Below are 27,142 nucleotides of genomic sequence, written 5' to 3'. Positions count from 1 at the left end.
GTCAGATAACTGGGAGGTCCACCGGGCTGCAAACTCCCGAAGGCGACCCCCCACCCGAGATGTGGGTGGGGGCAAACCTTCATGCGGTGGCACTTTTGTTTGCAGGCTTGCGGTTCCAGGGACACTTCTGGGACCGGGCGAACGAAAAAGCCGCTTGTGAGCGGAAAAAGAGGGCCCTTGCCTGCGGCGTGGCTCCTTAGCCTTCCTGGCCTGTGGGAGTAGTGTACTCTTACCACCCGTGGCATTTTTAATAATGTCATCCAACGAAGCTCCAAAGAGCCGGTCGCCAAGGAAGGGAAGATCCGTCAGGGCTTTTTTCGATGCCTGGTCAGCAGAACAGGATTTTAACCAAATCAGGCTCCTCAGCACCACAGCTGACACTGAAGCCCTGGATAACAGAGGGAGAGTATCCAGGGCCGCGTCACAAACGTACTTAAGGCCTTGCACTAGTTGGTCTGCTAGTTCCACGCAGACAGGGGAGGCCTGTTGCTCTCCCAATTCGTGGTGCAAAAATTTTGCCCTCTTAGTCAGTGTCTGTGACACCAGTGCGGATGCCAGTACAGGTCGCACGGCTGACCCCACAACCATAAACAAGGAACGAGCCACCGCCTCAGGCTTCCTATCCGTGGGATCCTTGAATGCAGGAGTCCCCTCAACCGGGATCGTGGTTACTTTATTTAACTTAGATACTGGAGGGTCCACGACCGGAGCAGCCGACCACTTCTTGAGAAGGCTTTCCTCAAAGGGGTAACGCACCGACATGTTTTTGGGGACCAAAAAGGTCCTTTGCGGCCGACCCCATTCCCTGTAGATGAACTTGTCAAAATAAGTCAAATATGGGAACACCTTAGGTGAACGTGCTGGCTTGCGGGACCCAAAAGGGACCGATACATCAGCAGAGGGATCCTCTGGCTCCTGAATCTTCAGGGTATCACGCACAGTTGTGATAAGAGCTCCAACAAGCGCTTTGTCACGCCCGGACCCGGACAGGGAATCCTCCTCGCATGGTCCTGGTCAGCCTCGCCTGAGGTCAGAGCAAGGGTCACCAGCTGCAGCAGAGCCCGAGTCTGCATCAGAGCTCTCCCCAGAGGACGGGGGGGGGGGGGGGCAGGGGCCTTTTACGCGCACCTTTCCTTCCACGCACCGCCTCTATTTTGGCAACAAAAGAGTTAAGGACCGCCGTCAGGGTGTCCATGGGCACAGAGCTATCCGCAGGTGACCCGGTTGCAATAGCCTGGATTTCAGGGGAAGAAACACCAGTTTCTAAGGCCATGCTGACCCTACCCTGCCTGTCATCTGAAAGGGGACTTAGGACAGTGAAGATCCCACCCTCCTGCTGCTGCCGCCGCCTGGGGGGGGGGGGGGTTCCTAGTGCCAGACTCACCACCCTGGGGCGTTCTGTGATGGTTACTAGCCATGCCTGTGGTCCCCAGGAGGATACCCAGTTGCAGAGTGAAGAAACTGTGTCAGCAGCAGCTGTAGAAAAGAGCGGTGAAACGATCTGCAGAGCTTGCACCAGAGTTCAGGGAATGGCCATCCAGCATCCTGTATACACAGTGGACACAGGAAACAGCATGTGATAGCACATGGCATGCTGTCACAAGAGAACTGCGGTGAAAAGATCACAAAAAAAAATGGCTGCCAATGCAACTAATAGGAAAATCCCATAGAAAATGCCCGCTGAGGCTCACAAGGGGAACCTGCTCTGCCCTCAGCCAAAATGGCCGTCGGACAGCGCCATGCGGTGACAAGAAAAATCCCAGAACAGTGCTGCTTTCAACCAGCAAAAATTCCTCCACAGACACCTTTTTTTGGGACCCCCCACACCGGGACCATCGCTAGCCGCACAGACCCCCCCTACAGGTGAGAGACCCATCGATCCCCATACACACACTGACTGCAGCACATGCAGCCGCCCCCCGGGGGGGGGGGGGGGGATAGGGACATGAGAGAGAAGAGAAGGAGGTGAGGTGGCCCCCGAATCGACCTCCCAGGGAATGCCCAGCTGCTCAACCCCCCGAGAGAGGGAGAGCCGTACTTAACAGTCCTGAAGAGTTGGGATACATTCCATCACAGACCCACTCCTGCGCAGTTACAGGGTGGCTGCTGGCCTGGTATACTGTGATCCAGACATCAGTAGCCCGGTCATATGTATACCCCGGAGCATTGAAGCTCACCGACCACCTCTGGAGCTGAGGTATGTCGTGGCCTGCCGAGCCTTAGCTGCGACATGCACACGCTCGATGGCAGGACTACAAGGATAACTCAACCAGCCTGTCACCCAGCCGGCAGTTGATAGAAGATCCCAGGATCTTTCATCTTGTGCAAAAGTATAAATCCTGCATCAAAAAAATGGACCAAAGGGCCTGCAGGGTTCCTAGGTCATTCTCCTTCACTAGGCAAAATAAAACTGAGTCTGCTGGGGCAGCAGGGAGGGTTGTTAGCACAGGGTCCACCCCTGGGCGGTACTGACAATTCTGTGTATTGTGTTTTTTGCCTAGTTCTCCTAGTGGCAGGCTAACAAACCCATTTAGTTACAGAGAGGAGCTTTGTCGGTCGGTGAATATAAGAGAAAAAGGATTTTACAGGTAAGCTCTTATAAAAATCCTATTTTTGTTTCGAGACCTCCACTTATCCTTGACTTGGTGGGATACTTACTGTATATTATATCCTGGCTAGGCAGGGTTAATGTCCTCAAAATGTTAACTCCCCCCCCCCCCCCCCCCAAATCGCTGTACCTATTTGAGACTCCCCCAGTCCTGGTGCCTCTTTTTCAGCTGAAATTGCTCCCAAGGAATTTTGTTAAATGTATATGGCACCATAAGACCCATAACATAGCACGATTTTACTTTGTTTTCGCTTTGATCTAGGGGTGGTCTGGGAGTACCAAACCTCTTAAAATATTATTATGCCTCCCACCTCAGTACTTTTATGTCCTGGTCTGTCCACCACCCACCCAGTTGTTGGTCTAAAATAGAATTTATATTTATCTACCCCACGCACCCATGCTCTTTATTATGGTCAGCTGATTCCTCCATAATAATAATAATAATGTAATCTCCACTGACACAATCCTCCTCCCCTATGCTATTTATGTTGTCCATATGGAAAAAATGTCTAAGCCCCTGTACACACGGTCGGAGATTCTGCCAACCAAATCCGTCGGATTTTGTCCGTCAGATTTAGTCTGACGGATTGTGTCCGAAACTGTTGCATACACACGGTCGGACTAAGTTGTGGAAAAATCCGATCATTCAGAACGTGATGACGTAATTTCGTTACGATGGGACTACATTCAGGCTAGTAGCCAATAGCTTTGATGTAGGAATTTGATCTGAGCATGCGTGGCACTTGGTCCGATCAAAATTCTCTACACATGATCGGATTACGTCCGACCGGCCCAGTTGGTCGGGAAATATTTCCAACATGTTGGAAAATTGGGTCGGACGGAGATTCGGACGGAATCAGTCCGATGCATACCACACACAGTCGGATTATCTGACGACGCGGTCCGATAAGACGCATTCCGACGGATTCTCCGACCGTGTGTACGCGGCTTTACACGGTATTTTCTTTCTTCACCATATTCTCCCCTGCTTAAACTTTTTAGTATAATCCTACAATCCCAGGCTCCCTGTCCTATGGGCTGAAATCAATAGATTTCAGTTTGGTCATTTTGTAAATCCAGTCACGTGCAAACTCAGACCCTTTGGGGAATTCCACACTAAGCAAATTCCCATTAACCTCTTTTATTCTTATATTCAATGTAAGCATTTTTTCTCTTCCCTCTCTCCATTATTTATCTTTTAGACTGCCCAACTAAATTCAAGCACATATGAATCCAAGGCCCACACCAACTACACCTCATATCCTCCATATGCAAACTATTACACAAGGTTCTCCTGGTTATATATGTGGAAGTGGACCCAAAATCTCCAACGCCCTATCCCTGTGAAACCTTAGGAGTGAATGTGGCTTCTAAATCCTCCGTCCATAGATGTGTGGTATATAGGGAGAACACATACAAAGTTATGATGGACTGGTACAAGATGTCTGAGGTGCTCCATGCCACTAACCATCCTTCACCCGACTCCTGCTGGAGATGTGGCCAATGCAAAGGCTCTTTATTTTACTTACTATGGACATGTCCTGATCTCCAGCTTTTTTGGCTTTAATTTAAGTCCATGCTTGAAAAGTTCCTCAATACCTCCTTGACCGACGACCCCATCCACTACCTTCTAGGGTTACCTTTTTTAGACATTTCTAAACAATCATAGAAATTGACCAATCATATCTTAACAGCAGCTAGAAGAGCAATCTCTAGGTTTTGGCTTTCTACTTCTCCCCCCACCCATCCCATAGCCAATTCATACATACTATCACTATGGATCGAGGCCTGGAGATCTCACTACAACCTTAAAGTAAAAGTCCAGCTTAAAAATTGCTACATCTATAGACATCCATGCTCTAACACTAACCTATCTAGCCCTGCAAACATGAAATCTGTATAAATACCTTTTCTGAAGCCGATCCAGTCTGGTATCACGCTGAGCTGTTGAGGCCGGTGCAGAGGAGGCAGCTGACAATGGAAGCCCCATAGTAAGTCTATGGGTGACGTCACTTCCCATTTACTTCACAGCCATTATTGGTTGTGTCCTCTGCAGAGCTTCCACCGCTGGAGACCGGACCGGAGCGGCTTCAAAAAAGGTATGCATACAGATTTCTTCTTTATAGGGTTAGATAGGTTAGTATTAGATCATGGATGCCTGTAGATGTAGAGATTGTAATGTTAGGCTGGACTTCTACTTTAACTGACAAACTGGATCTATTCAATAAAGTCCAGCACTTTGAGGGTTACTCTGACTTATTTCAGTTTACTGCATATACTCCCCGAGTATGCTGTATATCTATTGGCTATTGCAAGCTGTAATACCTATATACCCTCTTCATGCTGTAATACCTATATACCCTCTTCATGCTGTAATACCTATATACCCTCTTCATGCTGTAATACCTATATACCCTCTTCATGCTGTAATATCTATATACCCTCTTCATGCTGTAATACCTATATACCCTCTTCATGCTGTAATATCTATATACCCTCTTCATGCTGTAATATCTATATACCCTCTTCATGCTGTAATATCTATATACCCTCTTCATGCTGTAATACCTATATGCAGAAATAAAAAACTGCGCCAACCCTATAATAAAAAATGTCTAAAAGTAATATCAAAATAAATAGATATTAACTTTAAATAATTATCACAATGAAAAAAACACCTTAAGTGCATAAAAAACAAAGCAATATGTAAAGTGAAAAAACAATATAAAAAATAATATAAATCAAAATCCATTCAAAGAAAGTTCATGTGTGAATCCAAATAAGAGTCGGTGACACCGCGGTGATTTAAACACGATCCAAAAACTCTTAAAAGTGCCCGTCACCATACAATGAATGTGCTTACCAGAAAAATAAGCAATTTGAGCGTTTGTGAATAATAGATGGATCCCGTCAAAAGATATCCTCCTTTTAAGTGGGTCAGATTTCCATCTCCCAATAATGCCCTCCAGATATTGATATGCCTCGTGGAGCTCAGTAATACCCGAAAAAGAAAGGGGCCGGAGGACGGCCCGGCTGCCCGGTGTTGGTGGATGCTGCACGCACACAAGACACACGTAAAAGATGCTCGCCGCAGCCGGTGTCACCGCCGTGAAATCTGACCCACTTAAAAGGAGGATATCTTTTGACGGGATCCATCTATTATTCACAAACGCTCAAATTGCTTATTTTTCTGGTAAGCACATTCATTGTATGGTGACGGGCACTTTTAAGAGTTTTTGGATCGTGTTTAAATCACCGCGGTGTCACCGACTCTTATTTGGATTCACACATGAACTTTCTTTGAATGGATTTTGATTTATATTATTTTTTATATTGTTTTTTCACTTTACATATTGCTTTGTTTTTTATGCACTTAAGGTGTTTTTTTCATTGTGATAATTATTTAAAGTTAATATCTATTTATTTTGATATTACTTTTAGACATTTTTTATTATAGGGTTGGCGCAGTTTTTTATTTCTGCATATTTGTTTGGTGTTACATCACATCTATTGCTGCTGCCTATTTCACATTTTATTTGCTTTCATGTTTCTTTCCTAGCGCGGAATAATTTTTTCCACATGTAATACCTATATACCCTCTTCATGCTGTAATATCTATATATCCTCTTCATGCTGTAATATCTATATACCCTCTTCATGCTGTAATACCTATATACCCTCTTCATGCTGTAATACCTATATACACTCTTCATGCTGTAATACCTATATACCCTCTTCATGCTGTAATACCTATATACACTCTTCATGCTGTAATACCTATATACCCTCTTCATGCTGTTTGTGATGGTTGCGTAATTCAAACCACTGACTATTTTCCTCTACTGTTTTGTGAAATACAATGGATGTAACTTCTTTATTTTTGTGAAATTCAATAAAAATACAATTACAAAAAATAATTCCCAGCACCGCTTACCTCTCCTGTAAGAAGCTCCGTCATCTTCTTGGTGACTTGTAGAATCTTCTGCATGTTGTGTCTTTTAGGTTTTAGGGAGTCACATGGAGGCACTGTGATGGTCATATGATCACCTGACTTCACAAGAGGAAATCTCTGTATTGAGGAACCAATAGGAATATCATGTTAGAATCCCAGAATCCTCCTCACCTCTCCGGTCAGGTCTGTGTTTTATTAATAGAGATAAGAGTGATGTCATGTGACCTCCCAGAATCCTCCTCACCTCTCCGGTCAGGTCTGTGTTTTATTAATAGAGATAAGAGTGATGTCATGTGACCTCCCAGAATCCTCCTCACCTCTCCAGTCAGCAGGTAGATGATCTCCAGGGTGAAGTTTAGTATCTTCTCAGTCATGTGACTCCGGTCCTCCTCCATCCTCATTGGTGCCATCATTTGGTCTATACAGGTCTCCTTGTAGACAGATAACTTTGCTAAATGAAAGTAAAAATTATTTGGATGGTTTTGGTCACACAATAATAGGATGTGGATGTGAGGGGGTAATAGAAGGGTTGCTGTACATTCAAGACATACTGCTCCCCCATGTGAACACATTTAGTATTATTATACAGTGAAAAGTACACATGTTAAGTGAGGGCAGGAAAGGCTTCTCTGAAAAGGAGGGTTTTTTCGGGGGTCATCTAAAAGCAAACAGAGTAGGAGATAGACAGATTGGGGTATGGAGTTCTATAGGATGGGAGAAGCTCAAAAAAAAGTCCTGAAGGTGAGCATGGGATAAGGTGACAAGGGAGATAGAGAGCAGGAGGTATTGGGAGGAATGAAGTGAATGATTAGGTTGGTATATTGAGACTAGGTTAGTGATGTAGCTGAGGGTCGAGTTGTGTATGGCTTTGCAAATCATTGTTAGTATTTTGATTTTAATGTATTGGGTGAGTGGAAGCCAATGAAGCAGAGAGGAGTAGCAGACACTAAATGGTTGAAAGGTGGATGAGTCTGGCAGCAGCATTCATGATGGACTGAAGGGGGGGCTATCCTATGTAAAGGTAAGCCAATGAGGAGGGAGTAGTCGAGGCGACAGATGACCAGGGAGTGGATTAGAAGTTTTGTGGTATTATTGGTTATGAAGGAGCGTATCTCTGAGATGTTGCGTAGGTTGAGGTAGCAAGATTTGGACAGTGATGGGATGTGGGGCCTAAATGATAGTCCAGGATTACACCTAGGACTTTGGCATGCGGGGATGGGTTGATAATTTTGTCATCAATCTTGCCAGGAAAAGAGGAAATATTATGAGATCGGTTTTGGATAGATTGAGTTTGAGGAAGTGATGTGACATCCAGGCTGATGTGTCTGTTAGTAAATAAGTAATACATGAGAAGACTGAAAGAGTGGGCTGAAAGGTAGAGAGATAAAGTTGTGTGTCATCAGCATAGAAATGCTTTTAGAAGCCATGGGAGGCTATCAGCTGATCCCGGGAGGAGGTGTCGATGGAGAATAGATGAGGTCCAAGAACCCTGAGAGACCCTGACAGAGGAAGAGGAGAAGGAGTAGAATTACAAGTAGCACCAAAGGTGCAGTTGGATAAGTATTACTATTGCAACTCCCTTCTCATTGACCTACCTCTCCATAGGCTATCCTCTCTTCAGTCTATCATGAATGCTGCTGCCAGACTTTTCCACCTTACCAACCACTCAGTGTCTGCAAACCCTCTCCTCCAATCCCTACACTGGCTCCCGATCGCCCAGCGAATTAAATTCAAAATACTAACCACAACATACAAAGCCATTCACAACTCTGCCCCGAGCTACATCACCAATCTTGTCTCCAAATATCACCCAAATCGTCCCCTCAGCTCTTCTCAAGCTCTCTCGTCTCCTCCTCCTATGCTCATCTCCAGAGCCTCTCCCATCCTCTGGAACTCACTACCTCCACTGGTCCGGCTATCCCCTACTCTCGCTACCTTCAGGCGATCCCTGAAAACTCATCTCTTCAGGAAAGCCTATCATGTCTCCAACTAATCTCCTACCACTTCCATCAGCTCATTCCCCACAGCTACAACCCTTTGTACCACCTGCCCCACCCTATTAGATTGTAAACTCTTCTGAGCAGGGTCCTCTTAATCCTCTTGTATTTCATTGTATTGTACCTGTATTGTCTCCTTTTATATTGTAAAGTGCTGTGCAAACTGTTGGCGCTATATAAATCCTGTATAATATAAATAATGATAAGTAGGATGAGAACCAGTGAAGAGCACAATCATGGAGACCAAAGGAGTGAAGTTGTTTGAGGAGGAGGGGGTGGTCCAGTGTGTCAAAGGCAGCAGAGAGGTCCAGGAGTAGGAGTACAGAATATTGTTCATTGGTTTTAGGCAATAGTAGGTAATTTGTGAGTTTAGGGAGAGCAGTTTCCGTGGAGTTTTGAGGGTGAAATCCAGACTGAAAGGGTCAAGAATTTTGTTCTCAGTCAGATGGTCACTCAGTCAGTTGCAGACCAGACGTTCAAGGAGTTTGGAGAAAAGGGGGAGAAAGGAGATGGGCCTTAAGTTGTTAAGATTGGTGGGGTCCAGTGAGGGATTTTTAAGTATGGGGGTGACTAGAGCATGTTTTAGAGAGTTAAGGAAGATGCCAGAAGAAAGGAAGAGGTTGAAGACGCGAGTTAGAGAGTGTAGAATGGAGCCAGAGGGTGACTGAAACATTTACGAAGGAGCAGGATCCAGGGACAGGTGGCTAGGTGGGCGATAGAATAATGTTTAGCAACCTTGTCTATAGTAGCGGGGTTGAATAAGGGAAGTAGGGCTGCAACATCTAATCGATATAATCGATAATGAAAATCGTTGTCAACGATTTTCATTATCGATTAGTTGGTCGGCACCTTCCGCCTGTCTGTTAGTTGAAAAAAACCGGAAACAAATCCTCTCCTCCTATGTCATCCATCCTCGGCGGCGCTCTCTGTGACAAGGCACGCACTCGCCGCGGCACGCCTCTCCTCCTCGCTGATGTCACGTGACATTCACACAGATCTCAGCCCCGCCCGCTGCTGCCTCGAGGGAACAGAGAGGACAAGAATCTGTGAGGAGGACACAGCCGAGCTGCACACAGAGTGTGAAAAAAGGTAGCAGCTATCGGCTAAAAGTTGTACTCAGCGCTCGCGCGCACACACACAGGGACACCAATGATGGGGCACTATCCCCCCCCCCCGGCTGAAACACCAATGTGGCACTATTATCCCCCCCCCCCCGCTGAAACACCAATGTGGCTCTATTATTCCCCCCCCAGAAACAACAATGTGGGAGGAATAACGCCCCATCATTGGTGTCAGTGGGGGGAATAGTGCCCCGTCATTGGTGTCAGTGGGGGGGGAATAGTGCCCTGTCAGTGGGGGGGAATAGTGCCCCGTCATTGGTGTCAGTGGGGGGGGGGGGAATAGTGCCCCGTCATTGGTGTCGGGGGGGGGGAATAGTGCCCCATCATTGGTGTCGGGGGGGAATAGTGCCCCATCATTGGTGTCCGGGGGGGAATAGTGCCCCGTCATTGGTGTCAGTGGGGGGGGGAATAGTGCCCCGTCATTGGTGTCAGTGGGGGGGGGAATAGTGCCCCGTCATTGGTGTTAGTGGGGGGGGGGAATAGTGCCGCGTCATTGGTGCCAGTGGGGGGGGAATAGTGCCCCGTCATTGGTGTCAGTGTGGGGGATAGTGCCCCGTCATTGGTGTCAGTGGGGGGGAATAGCGCCCCGTCATTGGTGTCAGTGGGGGGGAATAGCGCCCCGTCATTGGTGTCAGTGGGGGGGAATAGCGCCCCGTCATTGGTGTCAGTGGGAGGAATAGCGCCCCGTCATTGGTGTCAGTGGGAGGAATAGCGCCCCGTCATTGGTGTCAGTGGGAGGAATAGCGCCCCGTCATTGGTGTCAGTGGGAGGAATAGTGCCCCGTCATTGGTGTCAGTGGGAGGAATAGCGCCCCGTCATTGGTGTCCGTGGTAGGAATATAGCGCCCCGTAATTGGTGTCCGTGGTAGGAATAGCGCCCCGTCATTAGTGTCCATGGTAGGGATAGCGCCCCATCCATGGTGTCCATGGTAGGAATAGCACCCCGTCATTGGTGTCAGTGGGAGGAATAGTGCCCCGTCATTGGTGTCCCAGTTTTTTCATTATTACTTTTAAATAAACGTAAAAATTGAACATTACGTTTTTTTGTGATTTTATCCGATTAATCGAAAAAATAATCGGCCGATTAATCGATTATGAAAATAATCGTTAGTTTCAGCCCTAAAGGGAAGTAATGAGTGTACCTGTGGACATGGGTTTTTAAATGGGAGAGGTATCTGCACATTGGAGATCTTACAAATTGTATCAATCTTATTTTTTACGTGATTGCCGATCTTCTGGGCATGGAGCGAATCATTGAGTGGAGGTAGTGGAGGACGGAGTAGAGCGTTAAAGGAAGAGAAAAGTTGACAGGGACTGGATGGGAAGCCATTAACGAGAGTGATAAAATAGGTCTGCTTGGCCTTGAGGAGGCAGGAATTGTATTTTTGGAGGGCAGATTTATATTGGTTGAAGATTTTCTGGGACTTAGGCCGCGTACACACGGGCGGATTGTCTGCCCAACTAAGTTCGTCAGACAATCCGACAGACAGTCCGTCCTACTTTTGAATGAACGGACTTGACCACACACGATGAACAGACAGTCCGCTGAAAGCGTGCACGATGACGTGTACAGCACGTACGACGGGACTAGAAATACGACGTCCAATACACTGCAATGCAACTTTCGCCGTGTAAATCCTTTCTGAGCATGCGCCATACTTAGTCCGTCCAACTTGCCTACACACGAGCGGACTGTCCGCTGAAACCAAGTTTGGACGGACAAAATTACGGAAATTCCGAAAGACTTAGTCCGCCAGACTGTCCGCTGAAAAAGTCCGCTGAAGCCCACACACAAGCGGATTGTCCGCTGAAACTCGTTTCAGTGGACTAAGTTGGACGGACAATCCTCTCGTGTGTACGCGGCCTTAGTCTTATGCCACAAGTGCTCAAGAGTGTGGTGACATTTTCTGAAACTTCTGGTGTCATCTGTTTGCCATGGTGGTTGTAATGGTCAGGACCTGATTCTGTGTGTGGTGGGGGGGCGAGCTTGTCTAGGGAGGATGACAGTGAGCTGTTGTAGACAGAAGTGGCTAGGTTGGGACTGGACAGGGGTGAGAATTTGTCATAAATGTGGTCAGTAGCAGAAAAGAGAGGGGTTAAGGTGGCAAAAGTTTCTATGGGTAGCTGGAAAAATTTTGTTGAGTATAACCTCATGTAATAAGGGTCACCCAATTTGAAACATTGAAAAGTGGAAGGGTGAAAATGTGAGGAGAGTTGCTGACCAATACAAAAGGACACCCAGACGGGCTAATGGACTATCACGACACTGATACACAGACCCAAGGTTTAAGATAAAAAATATATACATTTTAATACAATTCAACCAAAAATACATACAAACATATTAAAAAAATATTTCACACATACACAAATTCCCAACAGGTACCCCTGTAGGGCTAGAGTTGAGGTGGGGTATACACGGATCCTCTACTGGTTTTGTGGTGTACCCGCTTCTTCAGGAGGAAATCTACAGGATAGAATTACATTGAAACAAAGCATACATTTATTTCATTAACAGATTACAGTTCAAAGTGAAGAAGGAGAGATGCTCACCCATCCGGACACAATCAATGGCGAGAGGACACAACAAATTTCCCCCCACAGAGGACAAGGGGGATTGCAAATGACCATCATTAATGACAGGTTACTGGGAATAATACATTTAAATAAATTTACCAATTTCTATTATTCCCAGTAACCTGTCATTAATGATGGTCATTTGCAATCCCCCTTGTCCTCTGTGGGGGAAAATTTGTTGAGTCCTCTCGCCATTGATCGTGTCCAGATGGATGAGCATCTCTCCTTCTTCACTTTGAACTGTAATCTGTTAATTAAATAAATGTATGCTTTGTTTCAATGTAATTCTTATCCGGTAGACAATTTCCTCCTGAAGTAGTGGGTACACCACAAAACCAGTAGAGGATCCTTGTATACCCCACCTCAACACTAGCCCTACGGGGGTACCTGTTGGGAATTTGTGTATGTGTGGGATATTTTTTAATATATTTGTATCTATTTTTGGTTGAATTGCATTCAAATTTATATATTTTTTTATCTTAAACCTTGGGTCTGTGTATTAGTGTCGTGATAGTCCATTAGCCCGTCTGGGTGTCCTTGTGTATTAGTCAGCATCAGCAACTGTCCTCACATTTTCACCCTTCCACCTTTCTATGGGTAACTGTTTGTCGGTTGGAAAGAGAGGAGGTGGAAGACAGGGAGAGAGTGAAATTAATAAGGTGATGATTAGAGAGAGGGAAATGATTGTTGGAGAGGTTGCACGGGGTGCATAGATAGGAGAACACAAAGTCAAGGGTGTTGCCATCAGAGTTAGTAGGAGCCTGTGTCCATTGCTTCAGGTCAAATGGGGAGGTTAATCTGAGAAGTTTAGAAGTAGCAGGAGTATTAGCTAACAGGGATGTTGAAGTCACAGAGACCGATTGTGGGGATTTTAGAATAGAGAAAGTAAGGTAGCCAGGCAGAGAAGTCATCAAAGAAGGTTGATACTGTTCCAGGGGGCCGGTAGATGACAGAAATTGTTAGAGAAACGGGAGAAAATGGACAAATACAATGTGCCTCAAAAGAAGAGAGTGTCAGAGAGGGAGGTGGGTGAAGTACCTGATAGGTGCTGTGTGGTGCTAAAAGGATTCCCACTCCGCCTCCCTTTCATCCACTGGGTCTGGGGGAGAGAGTCCAGAGAAGGCCACCATGGGAGAGGGAGGCAGGAGAAGCAGTGTCAGATTCATGAAGTCAGTTTTCAGTAGTGGCAAGAAGGTTAAAGAAATTTGTGATAAAGAGGTTGTGGAGGGCGGTGAGTTTGTTGCAGACAGAGCAGGGAATTCCAGAGGGCACAGGAGAAGAGGAGGCTGGTTTCGGGTAAAAGAGGAATGGAGACCAAGTTCTGTGGATTGTGTCTGCTGCCAGAGGGTGTAGAGTGATGGGAGCGTTGGGCACAGTTATGGAGGTCCGGGGATATGTCACCAGAGGTTAGGAGAAGCAGAAGGGTGAGAGAGGTAATGTGGCAGTGTGATTTATATGAAGGGACATGCCCCAGCGTCCTGGAGGTTTTATCAGCATGTGGGTGTAGAATGAGCAAGAGCAGGTTAGTACAGTAATAGGGAGAGGACAGATAGGAGGGTGATATATATAAGCTGTGGGGTAGAGAAGAGGGGTGGAGGAAAGAGGACAGAAGTGGTAGAGAACGCATGTTACAAAGTGGAAGGAGAGCTGAATAGAGAGACGGGTCACCTACAGCTTGTTTGGTGCTTTTCAGTGCAGTTTGCTATGTACGTTCGCTTCGTGCAATCACTGAAGTGCAGAGCTTGAAGTGCAAATCACTTGTATAAAGAATCACTTAGAAAAATAATCATTAAAGGAAAGAACCCCATCAGTAGGGATGAGCTCAGGCATGTCTGCATGGAACACGTGGAGAGCCCACCAGGAAGTCGGCGCAGCACTGCGCTAATCACAGGCAGTGAGACATTGCCCCGATGTGCGGCTCCAGAGATCGGGCAATGTCCCACTGCCTGTAATTAGCGCAGCGCTGCGCCAACTTCCTGGCGGGCTCTCCACGTGTTCCATGCAAACACGCCTGAGCTCATTCCTACCCAGCAGCGGGCTGACCCTTTTTGAGATCTGTTGTTTACATGTTAAAAACAGTTTGTTTGTTTTTTTTGCTAGAAAATCACTTAGAACCCCCAAACAATATACATTTTTTTTCGAACACCCTAGAGAATAAAATGGTGGTCGTTGCAATACTTTCTGTCACGCCATATTTGCGCAGCAGTCTTACAAGCGCACTTGTTTTGGAAAAAATACACTTTTTTGAATTAAAAAATAAGACAACGGTAAAGTTAGCCCTATTTTTTTTTTTTATATTGTGAAAGATAATGTTACGCCAAGTGAATTGATACCAAACATGTCACGCTTAAAAATTGCACCCGCTCGTGGAACGGCGACAGACTTTTACCCTTAAAAATCTCCATAGGCAACGTTTAAAAAATTCTACAGGTTGCATCTTTTGAGTTGCAGAGGAGGTCTAGGGCTAGAATTATTGCACTCGCTCTACCGATCGTGGCGATACCTCATATGTGTGGTTTGAACACCATTTTCATATGCGGGCGCTACTCACGTATGCGTTCACTTTCTTATTTATTTTACTTATTTATTCAAAGGAAAAATTGTGTCACTTTTATTCCTATTACAAAGAATGTAAACATCCCTTGTAATATAAAAAAAAAGCATGACAGGACCTCTTAAATGTGAAATCTGGGGTCAAAAAGACCTCACATCTCATATTTACACTAAAATGTATTGTCAGAATACAATAGTGCAGTGGGGAGGATTCCCCCATCCCCCTCCATTGTGTGGATGGGGGGAATCACTTCAGTTTTTTCTTATCTGCTGGATGAACGATAAAACTGAACCATGTATGGCCAGATTTGGAAGGAAGATATATTCATCATCAACTGATCCCCCTGAAGGGGTTAATCTAGGTCTCCACACTATATATGTGTGTATCATCATCTGCTGGAGATAAAAGACATCACAGTGACTATGGAGGAAGAGGACGGACATGACGGGGGGTTACTGGGTGTAAATAGAAAATAAGATCTTATTACCTCCTCTGCTGCCTCTTCCAGCAACGTCTCCTTTGTACTTCGTATTACATAGCACTTCCTGTCTGTATCTGACATCACTTCCTGTCTGTATTCCATAGAGACTTTCAGCCTTGCTAGAAATTAGATCACCACCTTGTGGAGCTCAGAGGAACTGCAGCTCCAAGAAAAATCTCTGCTACGTGTGTGTATGTACTGTATATCCTTAACCACTATAATACAGGGCACTTTCGCCCTCTTCCTTTCCTGCCCAATTTTCAGCTTTCATCGCTCTCGCACTTTCAATGACAATTGCGCGGTCATGCTACATTGTACCCAATTGAATTTTTTATAATTTTGTTCGCACAAATAGAGATTTATTTTGGTGGTATTTATTCACGACTCCGTTTTTTATTTTTTGCGATATAAACGCAAAAAAAGCGGAAATTTGGAAAAAAAACAATATTTTATTTTTTTTATTTTAAAAGAAATCCAATAAAATCAAATTTTGTCATAAATTTAAGCCAAAATGTATTCTGCTACATTTTTTTGGTAAAAAAAATTGAGTTAAGTGTATAATAATTGTTTTTTGTGATCACACACATATGTACGCAAATGATCATGTACAGATGTGTGCAGATAATCATTGGAACATGTGATTTTAGTGGGACATATGTGGGGGACATGTGTTTTTTATTTGGGGACATGTCTTTTTATTATTTGGGGACATCTGTGTTTTGGGGACATGTGTGGTGACATGTGTATTGTGGTGACATGTGTGTTTACACTGTGTGGTGATGTGTGTTTACATTAGACTGGTGATCAGTTAGTAAAAAGCTGTAAAAACAGCTCATACTCACTGATCACCAGCCGGCTGCAGCGATCTGCTCTCCTCTCCTCAGCGAGGAGTGGAGGAGCTGATTGCCTAGCAATCGGCTGTTTGTTTATATCACATGACGGCTGTGATTAGACACGGCTGTCATGTGATCAGGAAGGCCAATCACAGAGCCCTCCTGTTGATCCGAGATGCGCCGTGTCCGGGTGACACGAGCACATTGGGATTGCGCTGCTGCGCGGGCACGCGCGCGCGATCCCCCTCCTTCTGAAGGACGTTCCTGGACGTCCTATCAGAAGTAAAAGGCTGTGGTTAAAGATGGGTCATCTCCACTCCCACCAAGGGGGATAGAAATATATTACTGCTCGGGGAGAGACATTTTGGCCCCTTTGATTTTGCAGTAAAATTGATGTCAGATTTAGTCATGTAGAACATCTGTTATATGGATACAAAGAGCCCCAGCCGAGAGTAAAGGGTGGAAATGGCTCCTGATCCCCAGATTTGGCCAATTATGTCACCAATATAAATAGAATAAAACCCGCGCTATGTGTAACAACTCAAATACCTACAGAAATAACTTATACCGGACTGCTGCTGTAACAAAGGTAAGTGTTCCCTTTATCAACTAGAAGAGCATTATGTGTCACAGCGCTGTCCTATTGTGTGTGCACATAAATCATCACAAATACACTACAATATGTGGAGACATTCATATATAAAGTGCTAGGGGCTCAAATAATATTCTCTGCAGATCTACTGCTTCCACTTTACACCTACTTCATGGATCTTATGATGTTTATCAATAAATGAAGTAAACTGATCCATGTGCAAATTCATATGCAACATTAAGTGCTTTGTGCTCAAGATGATGTTCCCTGCAGATCCACTGCTTCCACTTTGCACCTACTTCTTTAATCTCATAATATTTGCTGTTATATTAAATAAACTAAAAATCTGTGCAAATTCATGTAATCATACAATATTTTGTACTCAATATAGTATTATCTGCAAGTCCACTGCTTCCACTTTGCATCTACTTCAACAAACTTATTTTTTCACAAAACAATCCACCAACCAATGAAAAGTTGATAAGGTGTAAAGTTCTCGGTGCTCCAAACTGTGGCAGCTGTAGTGTAGCCACGCCTTCTTCCACCTCTTACATGCGTGATGGTGAGGGCGCCCCCTTAGTGGTGCTTCCCCACTCACCAGAGCAATATGACTCCCAGCTTTTCATCTACCAGAGTCACCAACATCCTTCACACTCTCCTCACCTCCGATGGCAAAGGAACCGGATCCTCCTCGCTCACTCCTGCTGTGCTTTCTGTCATCTCCCTCCTAGACTCCTCCTCCGTCGACCGCTGTTGCAGCAGGAGCTCCGCCTCTTCATACACACTCAGAACTCCGCCTCTTCGTACGCACTCAGAGCTCTGCCTCTTCATACACACTCAGAGCTCCACCTCTTCATACAAGCTCAGAGCTCCGTCTCTTCATACACCTTAAGAGCTCCGCCTCTTCATACACACTCAGGGAGGAGAGAAAGGGGAAGGATATATAGTACATACACAGCACAAGTCCGTATTGACACTATGAGATGTTTCTCGGGGCTGCAGTTCCTCTGAGCTCCACAAGGTGGTGATCTCACCTCTACCCAGACAGGAAGTCTCTATGGAAGACAGGAAGTGATGTCAGGTACATACAGGATAATGAGGACACTCCATTTCATAAGACATAGAGAGAAGACACTGCTGAATCTGGCGGCAGAGGAGGTAATATGTAGATTAACCCCTTCAGGGGGATCAGTTGATGATTAATATATCTTCCTTCCAAATCTGGCCATGCATGGTTCAGTTTTATCGATCATCCAGCGGGATGAGCGAAAAAACTAATCTGATTCCCCCATCCACACATTGGAGGGGGAGGGGGAATCCTCCCCTCTGCACTATTGTATTCTGACAATGGGGGGCGCCCCTCCGCTCTCAGGATACACAGATCAGTGATGAAGCTATTGGCTGCAGCCGCTGATCGAGTGACTTTTATCCGGCAGTGACCACACATGGATGGAAATGTGACCGATCCCTGCTGAACCAGCTGAATTTCCATGTCTCTATGGTCACCATAAGTGACTTCCTCCCCTCCCCCTCATCTCCTTCATTATGTAAGTCATGCTGAGATCATCTCCCATTGGCTGAGCAATATTCTCATTTGTCTCTGAGCTCCTTCTTGCTATTCCTCGTCCTGCCTGTTGTTTCCTTGGATTGATTTTCTGTGTAGTGACCCCAGCTTCATCTCTTGGATGCGCTCGTCTGTTGCTTGTCCCGACCTTTATCCTGATTCCTGGATCTCCTCCTCATCTCTCCTCCTTATCTCTCCTCCATATCCCCTTACACAGCTTTTCTCCTCACCTGCAGTGATCCTGGGGTGGTGGAAACTTGGCACCAGCACTCAGCAAAATCCATCCTTCGCATGTCACCTGATCACATGAGAGCTTACTTTCACAGATTCCTGACATATTTCTTTATGGTAAAGGTCAAAGCTCACTCTTTAGTTTAAGTGAGGTGGAACACACCCAGGAACAATGATTTGGTTTGCACAGGAGCCTCATATAGAGGGCCCCTCAAATCTCCCCATCCAAATGTCCCTCCATCCAGAGTCCATATGTCCTATGACATCACACTGACCTCACAGCTCCTCCTCCCAATGTCCCTCCATCTGGCTCCTTTTTTTCTTCTGATGCTCTTAGGATGTGGGCGGACCCTTAGCATCCTCACTAGCAAAGTAGTACTGTTGGTCCTGCATTGTATGTAATGACATCTGAATACCTGCAACAAGCTTTTAACCTGCGGAGTTTGGGAGTCCTGTGTGGGTAATTTATACCTCAGTCTCAAGTGAGGCTTTATTAAAATGGAGACCTCAATGATGAGGTGAGGAGGATTCTGGAAATATTTGATTTTGCTCTTTGTGTTTAGATCTAGAGTTTTCCTCCTGTGAAGTCTGGAGATCATATGACCATCACATTGCCTCCACCTCCCTCCCTGATAGAATAGAGAAATACAAAGAAGATTCTAGAAGTCACCAGAGAGATGATGGAGGAGAGGTGAGCAGTGCTGGGAATTCTGGGACATTATCCGGTAACAGACAAGGGATATGTCTGGATGGTGACTGTATCATTGTGTGTGTCAGGTTCCTATAAGGTGTCAGGATGTCACTGTCTATTTCTCCATGGAGGAGTGGGAGTATTTAGAAGGACACAAGGATCTCTACAAGGACATCATGATGGACAATCAGCCGCCCCTCACATCACCGGGTAAGAGGAGACTTTATTGTAAAAGAGAGAGCATTATGAAGGGTCCACCTAAATCCCCCATCGTCTTATAAACACATAGAAACAATGTATTCAGTCAGTGTGTGTGTTTCCTACAGCTGGATCCAGTAATGAAAACCCACCAGAGAGATGTCCCTGTCCTCTGTATTCCCGGGATTCCACATAGGAAGGTCACACCATCATCAGGTAGATGAGAAACAATCCCATTATTTTTAAACAATCATGTTTGTTACAGTATATGTTTCATAATTTATCCAGAGTGGAAACCTCGGGGGTGATATTATTGTTGTTAAAGAAGAGTATTAAGAGGAAAATGAGGCATATGGAGTGATGGAGGAGTTTTCAGAAGGACACAAGGGTGTGATGGAGCCACCTAATACCAGGAACCCACCAGAGAGATATCCCCGTCCTCTGTATTCCCGGGATTCCACACAGGAAGATCACACCATCCCTCACCATCATCAGGTAGATGAGGAATAATCACTGATAGTATCATTAGGATCTGTACATTATCTGCATTGTTACCATTGATGTCATTTTTATTATATATTCAGAGTGGAAACCTGAGAGATTCTAAAGTTGAGGTTAAAGAAGAGATAAAAGAGGAGGATGATGATGATGAGGATGGGGTGATGGAGGAGTCAGAGTTTCTAAACAAACACAAAAATCTGTACCAGGACACCACGTGGAGTCATCCAGCTACAGAAACCCACCAGAGATATGTCCCCATCCTCTGTATTCCCGGAATTCCACACAGGATAATCACACCATCCCTCACCATCATCAGGTAGATGATTGACAATTATTGGTTGATATGATTTAAACACAGCATGTTTGTTACAATGAATGTTTTATTATATCTTTCAGAGTGGAAACCTTTGAGATGATAATATTGATGTTAAAGAAGAGTATAAAGAGGAGGATGAGGAGTATGGAGTGATGGAGAGGTTTTCAGAAGGACACAAGAATATGATGGAGCCACCAAATATCAGGAACCCACCAGAGAGATGTCCCCGTCATCTGTATTCTCGGGATTCCCACAGGAAGGTCACACCATCCCTCACCATCGTCAGGTAGATGAGGAACAATCACTGATAGTATCATTAGGATCTCTGCATTATCTGCATTGTTACAACTGATGTCATTTTAATCATATATTCAGAGTGGAAACCTGAGAGATTCTAAAGTTTAAGTGAAAGAAGAAGAGACTTATGTGAGGGATGATCAGCAATCTATGGAGGAGGATGAAATAATCAGGCTAATTCTAGAGGCTGGCACTTTTACAGAGATCAGCACAGGTGCGTCATTAACACTTAATACATTCCTTTACCCATACTGCTCACTGATTGGTCCAGAGTAGGGCAAGGACTGGTTGATATCAGCCTGTAATACCCTGGTCACTTTCCTGAGCTGTGTTCCCCATCCTGTATTCTTGTATTTTTCTTGGATAATCTTCCTTTACTGTGCTGCAGACACAATTTATGAATCTATGCCCCATGCCCGGTTATAGTAAGATCTCTGACAGAACAATCCTCCGGGGGTTACTTGTTCTGTTGTCTGCTAGTTGTGCTCATCCTCATACATTTGGAACCTTAAACAGAAAGTGATAATGAGGGAGGAGTCAATAACCCAGTGATATTGGACTTCACGATCAGTCCAGTGTTCATCTTGATTATTCTCCCCCCATAATCAGTCTCTGACCTCTGGGAGGGCTAAACCTTGTTGTTATTCATGACTAAATCATGGATTAAATAAGGAAATGCAGTACTTCTTGTGTTGGTAAGATGGCAATGAGTAATAGAGGGGGTGGTGACACTTGTCCTATAATTCCCTCATCACTGTCACGCCTATAAAAGACAGCACTTGTTTCCTCACTCTCTGACTAAGGTCCATGAATAAAGAAATTAACTGGTAGGAGATCAGAGATGTTGGGCTGAAACAACTAATCGATTATAAAAGTGTTGTCAAATATTTTCATAAACAATTAGTCAATTAATTGGCCTGCATACAGAATTGATTATTTATTTACTTATCAGAAAATACAGCTCAGTACACCATCCATACATGTCAGTAAATGCCTGAGAGCTTGAATGTGTGAGGAGCAATTGCCTTGTGGGACATGTAGTCCTGGGCAAGAGAAGGAAGCAAGTGATTCTAAAGGCAGAAGTTTTTTTTTATCTTGCTATAGAGCAGGGATATGAATTAGCGGACCTCCAGCTGTTGCAAAACTACAAGTCCCATCATACCTCTGCCTCTGGGTGTCATGCTTGTGGCTGTCAGAGTCTTGCTATGCCTCATGGGAATTGTAGTTCTGCAACAGCTGGAGGTCCGCTAATTGCATATCCCTGCTATAGAGGAACTCTATGCTATACTTTTCGGCTTCCTATAGGGGAACACTATACTATACTTTTCGGCTTCCTATAGGGAAACTCTATATTATACTTTGTGGCTTCCTATAGGAGAACTCTATACTATACTTTGCGGCTTCCTAAAGGGGAACTCTATACTATACTTTGTGGCTTCCTATTGAAGGCAGGAGGAGCCACAAGTGCTGGTGGGGAAGGGTTCAGCAGAGGAGAATCAAGGCTGCTCTGTGCAAAACCATTACACAGAGCAGTTAAGTATGACAAGTTTGTTTTAAAAATACAAATCCAATGTGACTTTAAAGGCTTTGTGTAGGGAAGATCAACATCTGACCTCAGCGAAGGTGGAGGCTGATAGATTCGAGGTGATAGAAGGCATTACTATATATATATATATATATATATATATATATATATAATATATATATATATATATACACACACACACACAAGTAAAAGTTTACTAGTATTGTACATTATATTGTAAATGATTATATCCATGAAAAAAGTCTCAGCTTTCAGTACTACTTTAATATAAAAGTTCCTCACCCCTCATATAGCTTCATGTTTGACTCCCAGTTGAAATACCCTTACATCCTACTTCTGGTTATATTTATCATATATACACTGGCTTGAAAAAGTATTCATACCCCTTGACATTTTTAAATTTTTTTTCATGTCACAACCAAAAATGTAAATGTATTTTATTGGGATTTTATGTGAGACCAATACAAAGTGCCACTTAATTGTGAAGTGGAAGGAAAATGTTAAATGATTTTAATTTTTTTTACAAATAACTATGTGAAAAGTGTGGTGTGCATTTCAGTGTCCCCAACCTACCAGATTGAAATTTACTGATAAAACACCAAAGTTTACTGCCACAGCCAAGTTTTTATTGGCATTTCCAAAAGTTACAAAATTACAGTTTTAAGTTAAAATTTTAGTATTTAGGCTGCAAACAGATACAATATACAATTAGCAATGTGATTTAAGCTAGATATTAAGGCAAAAAAATGTTTTCTTCTTTTATTTTCGATATAGTAAGTAAGTAGCTCAGGGACAGGACTCAGGAGGGCAAGAAATTAGAATGGGCAGCACATACGCCTGAAATTGACAGCAGTATGCAGCAGCAGAGATGATGATACCTCGCCAACACGACACATCCCCTTCTGAATCAGTCTCTCTCCACACCAGGTGGTCCCTTCAGTCCACTCCAGTCCAAACAGCACTGTCAGTCCCGCACCTGACCTGCCTTGCTCCCATCCTGCAGACCCACACACAAGGATGTGGCCACTTGGCTTGGCTCGCTTGCACCAGGACATTGCATGACATACTCGGGTACCGCCTCCACCAGACATGCCATAACACAGTAGCAGGCATTTGCATGATTTCTTCTGACTCTGAACCAGATCTGGGCATGCACAGTTCCGAGCCGAGCATCAGTCATATTTTGTAGTGGCAACTTTTTCCTGTCACTGGCATTTACTGGCAGGAGTAGACTGCCCATATTTTACTGGGTGCCAGTAAAAAAACTGACGGTTGGCAACACTGGTGCATTTGTATTCAGCCCCTTTACTCTGATACCCCTAACTAAAACCTAGTGGAACCAATTGCATTCGGAAGTCACCTAACTAGTGAATAGAGTCCACCTGTGTATACTTTGTTCTTAGTATAAATACAGCTGTTCTGTGAAGCCCTCACAGTTTTTTTGAGAACCTTAGTGAACAAACAGCATCATGAAGGTCAAAGAACACACTGGACAGGTCAGGGATAAAGAATGGCCCAGTCACAGTCCAGACCTGAATCCAAATTGAGAATCTGTGGCAAGATTTGAAAATTGCTGTTCACAGACGCTGTCCATCCACTCTGACAGAGCTTGAGCTATTTTGCAAAGAAGAATGGGCAAAAATGTCCCTCTCTAGATGTGCAAAGCTGGTAGAGACATTCCCAAAAAGACTTGCAGCTGTAATTGCACCGAAAGGTGGTTTTACAAAGTAGGGGTGCGTTATACAAATGTATACCATACTTTTCACATATTTATTTGTAATACATTTATCCTTTTCCTTACATTTCACAACTGTGTGCCACTTTGTGTTGGTCTATCGCATAAAATCTCAATAAAATACATTTACATTTTTGGTTGTAACATGACAAAATGTGGAAAACTTCAAGGGTTATGAATACTTTTTCTAGGCACTGTATTCATGATATAAGATATACTACTTTCACTATTTCTCAGAATAAATTAATTCCCTATAGAAGTGATTAACTGCTGTTTTTGTACTATAAAGGACTATTTTTTCCCCAGTCATCCTCTGAGACGGCTTACAGAGAGAGAGGCTCCTCTCACCTACTACAGGAAAAGCTTGATCCACATTATAAAAGAGCGCCCATAGGCCATGTATTATGTGTTTCCGCCGACCACACAGGAACTTCAAGCAAGTAATTTTTTATTTTGTGTGGCCTACATGCTAGGTAGCAGGGGCCTCCCCATGCCCAGCTCCCTCTAACAGGGGCAGTGCTTCTGGGGCGCTGGTTGGCTTTGGGTCATCCTAGGACCCTCCACTAGGGATTTGTGGATGTGCAAGAAGGAACCCACTCTCATCTCCCTGTTTGTACCTTTAGTGTAAGGTGCCTTCTTGGTGCAGGAGGATATGTGCTCAGATGAGTTCATCAATGGTGGTAGCGTGCCGACAGCAGTCAGGTCTCTCATAGCAAAGGGTAGCCTGTTTCTCCCGGGCCATTCCCACCAATGTTGGAGTGTGGGGAGCACGGTAAGCCTCTCTCCATGCTGGCATCCTCGTGTGGCTGAGCACGGGTGGATGACGTCCCTTCCGGAGCACAGGCAGGAAGTGATGCGGTCACTGGAAGTCATGTGGCAGCCATCTTGGTACACCCACAGGAGAAAATCCAGCCTGTACCAAGAGAGGAAGGCAGGCACGCTATCCACAGGGATGTTACCAGATCCACAGCGCCATCCTGGGTCCTCCATGCCAGTATAAATAAAGGGCACTGGCAGAAGATGGCTCTGGGTTGCTTACGGGACAGTGGATATGGAAGAGCAGGGTACTGCAGATGCAGGTCTGGAGGTGCCACCACTTGACTTCGGTCCTAAGGTAAGAAAAGGGGGGCTAGGCAGCTCCTATTGTCAGGGATCCGTCCGTTCCGTGCGAGCGGATGGCCGCTCGCGCATGCGCACTCGTGCCGCGGGTCTGCGCGTGCACGCGCACCGCCGGGTGTCTCAGGCGCGCGCGGGTGCACGCCGTGCGCGCACGTGTGCGCGCTAGCGTGATTGGCGCCAGTGGCCTGAAGCAACCTGTTTTCCTGCCTGAAGTTTACCTGATTACCCGACCCGGCTCCTGTCTGACTCTGCTGCTCTCTCCTGCCCCGACCTCGGCTTGTTTGACCTATGGACTGATTACCATTGCTGAACCTCTGCCTGTTGACGTTTCTTCTGCCTCTCCCCTGCTGGTTCCTGCTTGTTGTCGGTCCTGTTTATTCTCCTGCTCAGAGACCTTCCTGAACCTGCTACTGCCTCTCGAGGTCCGTGGACTGTCCATTGTCGCCACAGTCAGCTTGCCAACCATCATTGGCTGCCATGTGCTGCTGAAGTTCCTGCATCTGGAAGATCTCCATCTCATCAGCATCCGCTGCTGCATCTGGCCAGACACTCCTACCCCGCTGTGCTCTTGTCCCTCTGTTCCCATTTCAGGGGGACTTGAACCAGAACCGTAAGAGAGGTCTCCTTCCACCAAGTCAGGCTCACCACCCAGGTACCTAACACCTATCTTCTTTTCTTACCCTCCTGAGGTGGGTACCTGGGGGATTGTGTGGGCCTTTTTGCAGGTGCATTGGTGTAACCTCCCTCTAGTTTATGATTTAGTCACATATAGCATCACAGGTTCTGGTGGTGGGTGTTTGTGTTAAAAAATTCTAAGGCAGGAATTTTTTGCTATCCATCTGGGTGTTTTCTTTCCATTCAGTTTGTACTTTAGTTGAAGTAACATTGGTTTGGGTTTGTACTTTTGTTATTTCCAGGACAAAAATCGAGAGCCCAAAGAAAGCAAGACAGATGCTTCTAGGAAGAAATGTCCAGTCTGTACTAGAAAAATGCCCTCTGGTTGGAAAAAGGACATATGTAAAGATTGCATTGATAACCTGGTCATGAAAGAAGCAACCCAGCTATTCAAAAAGTTCATGGATTCAATGAAAAAGGAGGAGATGATGCAGACCCTAAAATCATTCAAATCCTGTGCACAGGATTCCAGGGCAGATCCAGTCCACAGCACATCCGCTACCAGCACTAGGGCGATGCTGATAACCCCTTCTATCAGGCAGGCGACCCCTGATCAGGGGTACCGGAGGAGCTTGGGGAAAGCTCAGAGTCGGCTTCAGATTCTGATGAAGGAGAGTTTAAAGGGGGACAAGCCAAATAAAATCCAAAGATTCCCATTTCCCTCAGAGGAGACAGATGAGTTATCAAAGGCCTCATTTGATACCCTGGATTTGGAGGAGTCAAAAGATAAAGAACTGTCTGTGCATGACCTGTGCCAGAAACAGTGTTGCATGAGTGGAAGGTACCAGAAAAAAGAATCTTTCTCCCCAAAAACCTCAAAATGAGGTTCCCTTTCAGGGAAGAGGATACAAGTCTATGAGATAAGTGTCCCAAGTTAGACGCCTCCCTATCAAAGGTCTCGAAAGGGAGTGGAACTCTCTTTTGAGGATACAGGCTCAATAAAAGAGCCAATGGACAGGAAAGCTCAAAGTAACTTGAAAAAAGGCATGGGAGGCCTGTTCAGCTAACATTAAACCTGCCCTTGTCACTACCTGTGTAGCCCGTATTTTGAATTTGTGGTTAAAACAACTCTGCTCAGTTCTAGAGTCAGATACTGCAAAAGAAGAGATCTTGGAGGCTCTACCAACATTAAACAAGGCAGTGGCTTATATAGCAGATGCTTACACTGAGTTTCTGAGATTTATGGCCAGGGCTACAGCCTTAGTTATCGAGGCCAGGAGGGCTATCTGGTTAAAATCCTATGAAGGGGATACAGTCTCAAAAATGAAGCTCTGTTCTCTTTCTTTTTCAGGTAAATTGTTGTTCGGGAAAGATTTGGACTCAGTATTTGAAAGGTCAGCCGACAGGAAAAAGGGGTTTCCTATCCAGAAAAAGCAACAACAAAAAATGAATTTTCATTTTAAAATGGACAAGTGGCAGCAAAGGTGACAGATGTCGGCAGAACAAAGATTATGCAAACAGGAAGGATCATGCTGCGTACACACGTAGCAGACTATCCGGCGGACTTAGTCTGGCGGACTTTCCGCAGGACTGTCCGCCGGACTTTCCGAACTAG

General features: G+C 45.0%; 2 protein-coding genes and 1 long non-coding RNA gene across 5 annotated transcripts in view; 2 read left to right on the top strand and 1 right to left on the bottom strand.

Moving 5' to 3' along the window:
* The window catches only part of LOC143989844 (gastrula zinc finger protein XlCGF66.1-like), a 41,774-nt gene extending 26,441 nt beyond the window's left edge, over positions 1–15,333 (bottom strand). The window contains exons 1-3 of the mRNA XM_077490123.1: positions 15,296–15,333; positions 6,878–7,011; positions 6,543–6,677 (exon numbers count right to left, since the gene is read on the bottom strand). Coding sequence (XP_077346249.1) covers positions 6,543–6,677; positions 6,878–6,973 — 231 coding nt within the window. The 5' untranslated portion in view covers positions 6,974–7,011; positions 15,296–15,333. The remainder of the gene's footprint in view (positions 1–6,542; positions 6,678–6,877; positions 7,012–15,295) is intronic.
* The window catches only part of LOC143989874 (uncharacterized), an 81,952-nt gene extending 61,228 nt beyond the window's left edge, over positions 1–20,724 (top strand). Inside the window, exons 1-6 of one of the 3 annotated variants that reach the window (XM_077490152.1) lie at positions 19,362–19,410; positions 19,527–19,614; positions 19,687–19,893; positions 19,983–20,215; positions 20,296–20,501; positions 20,591–20,724. In XM_077490152.1, the coding sequence (XP_077346278.1) occupies positions 19,759–19,893; positions 19,983–20,215; positions 20,296–20,368 (441 nt within the window). In that variant the 5' untranslated portion in view covers positions 19,362–19,410; positions 19,527–19,614; positions 19,687–19,758 and the 3' untranslated portion in view covers positions 20,369–20,501; positions 20,591–20,724. Of the gene's footprint in view, positions 1–19,361; positions 19,411–19,526; positions 19,894–19,982; positions 20,216–20,295; positions 20,502–20,590 lie in introns of those variants that run through there. The other 2 variants (XM_077490153.1, XM_077490151.1) reach the window with 2 other exon arrangements.
* LOC143989942 (uncharacterized) lies at positions 17,775–19,373 on the top strand. The gene is made up of 3 exons (XR_013277104.1): positions 17,775–17,872; positions 19,073–19,200; positions 19,298–19,373. It is a non-coding gene; the product is annotated as an uncharacterized LOC143989942 (long non-coding RNA).
* Positions 20,725–27,142: the final 6,418 nt, after the last annotated feature.

The sequence above is a fragment of the Lithobates pipiens genome, unplaced genomic scaffold (genome assembly GCF_037356315.1).
Source record: "Lithobates pipiens isolate NorthernLeopardFrog02 unplaced genomic scaffold, aLitPip1_a1.2 Scaffold_18, whole genome shotgun sequence".
NCBI classification, from domain to species: Eukaryota; Metazoa; Chordata; class Amphibia; order Anura; family Ranidae; genus Lithobates; species Lithobates pipiens.
Note: the sequence above shows the minus strand (reverse complement) of the source record. Positions and strands in the feature narration are given on the sequence as shown.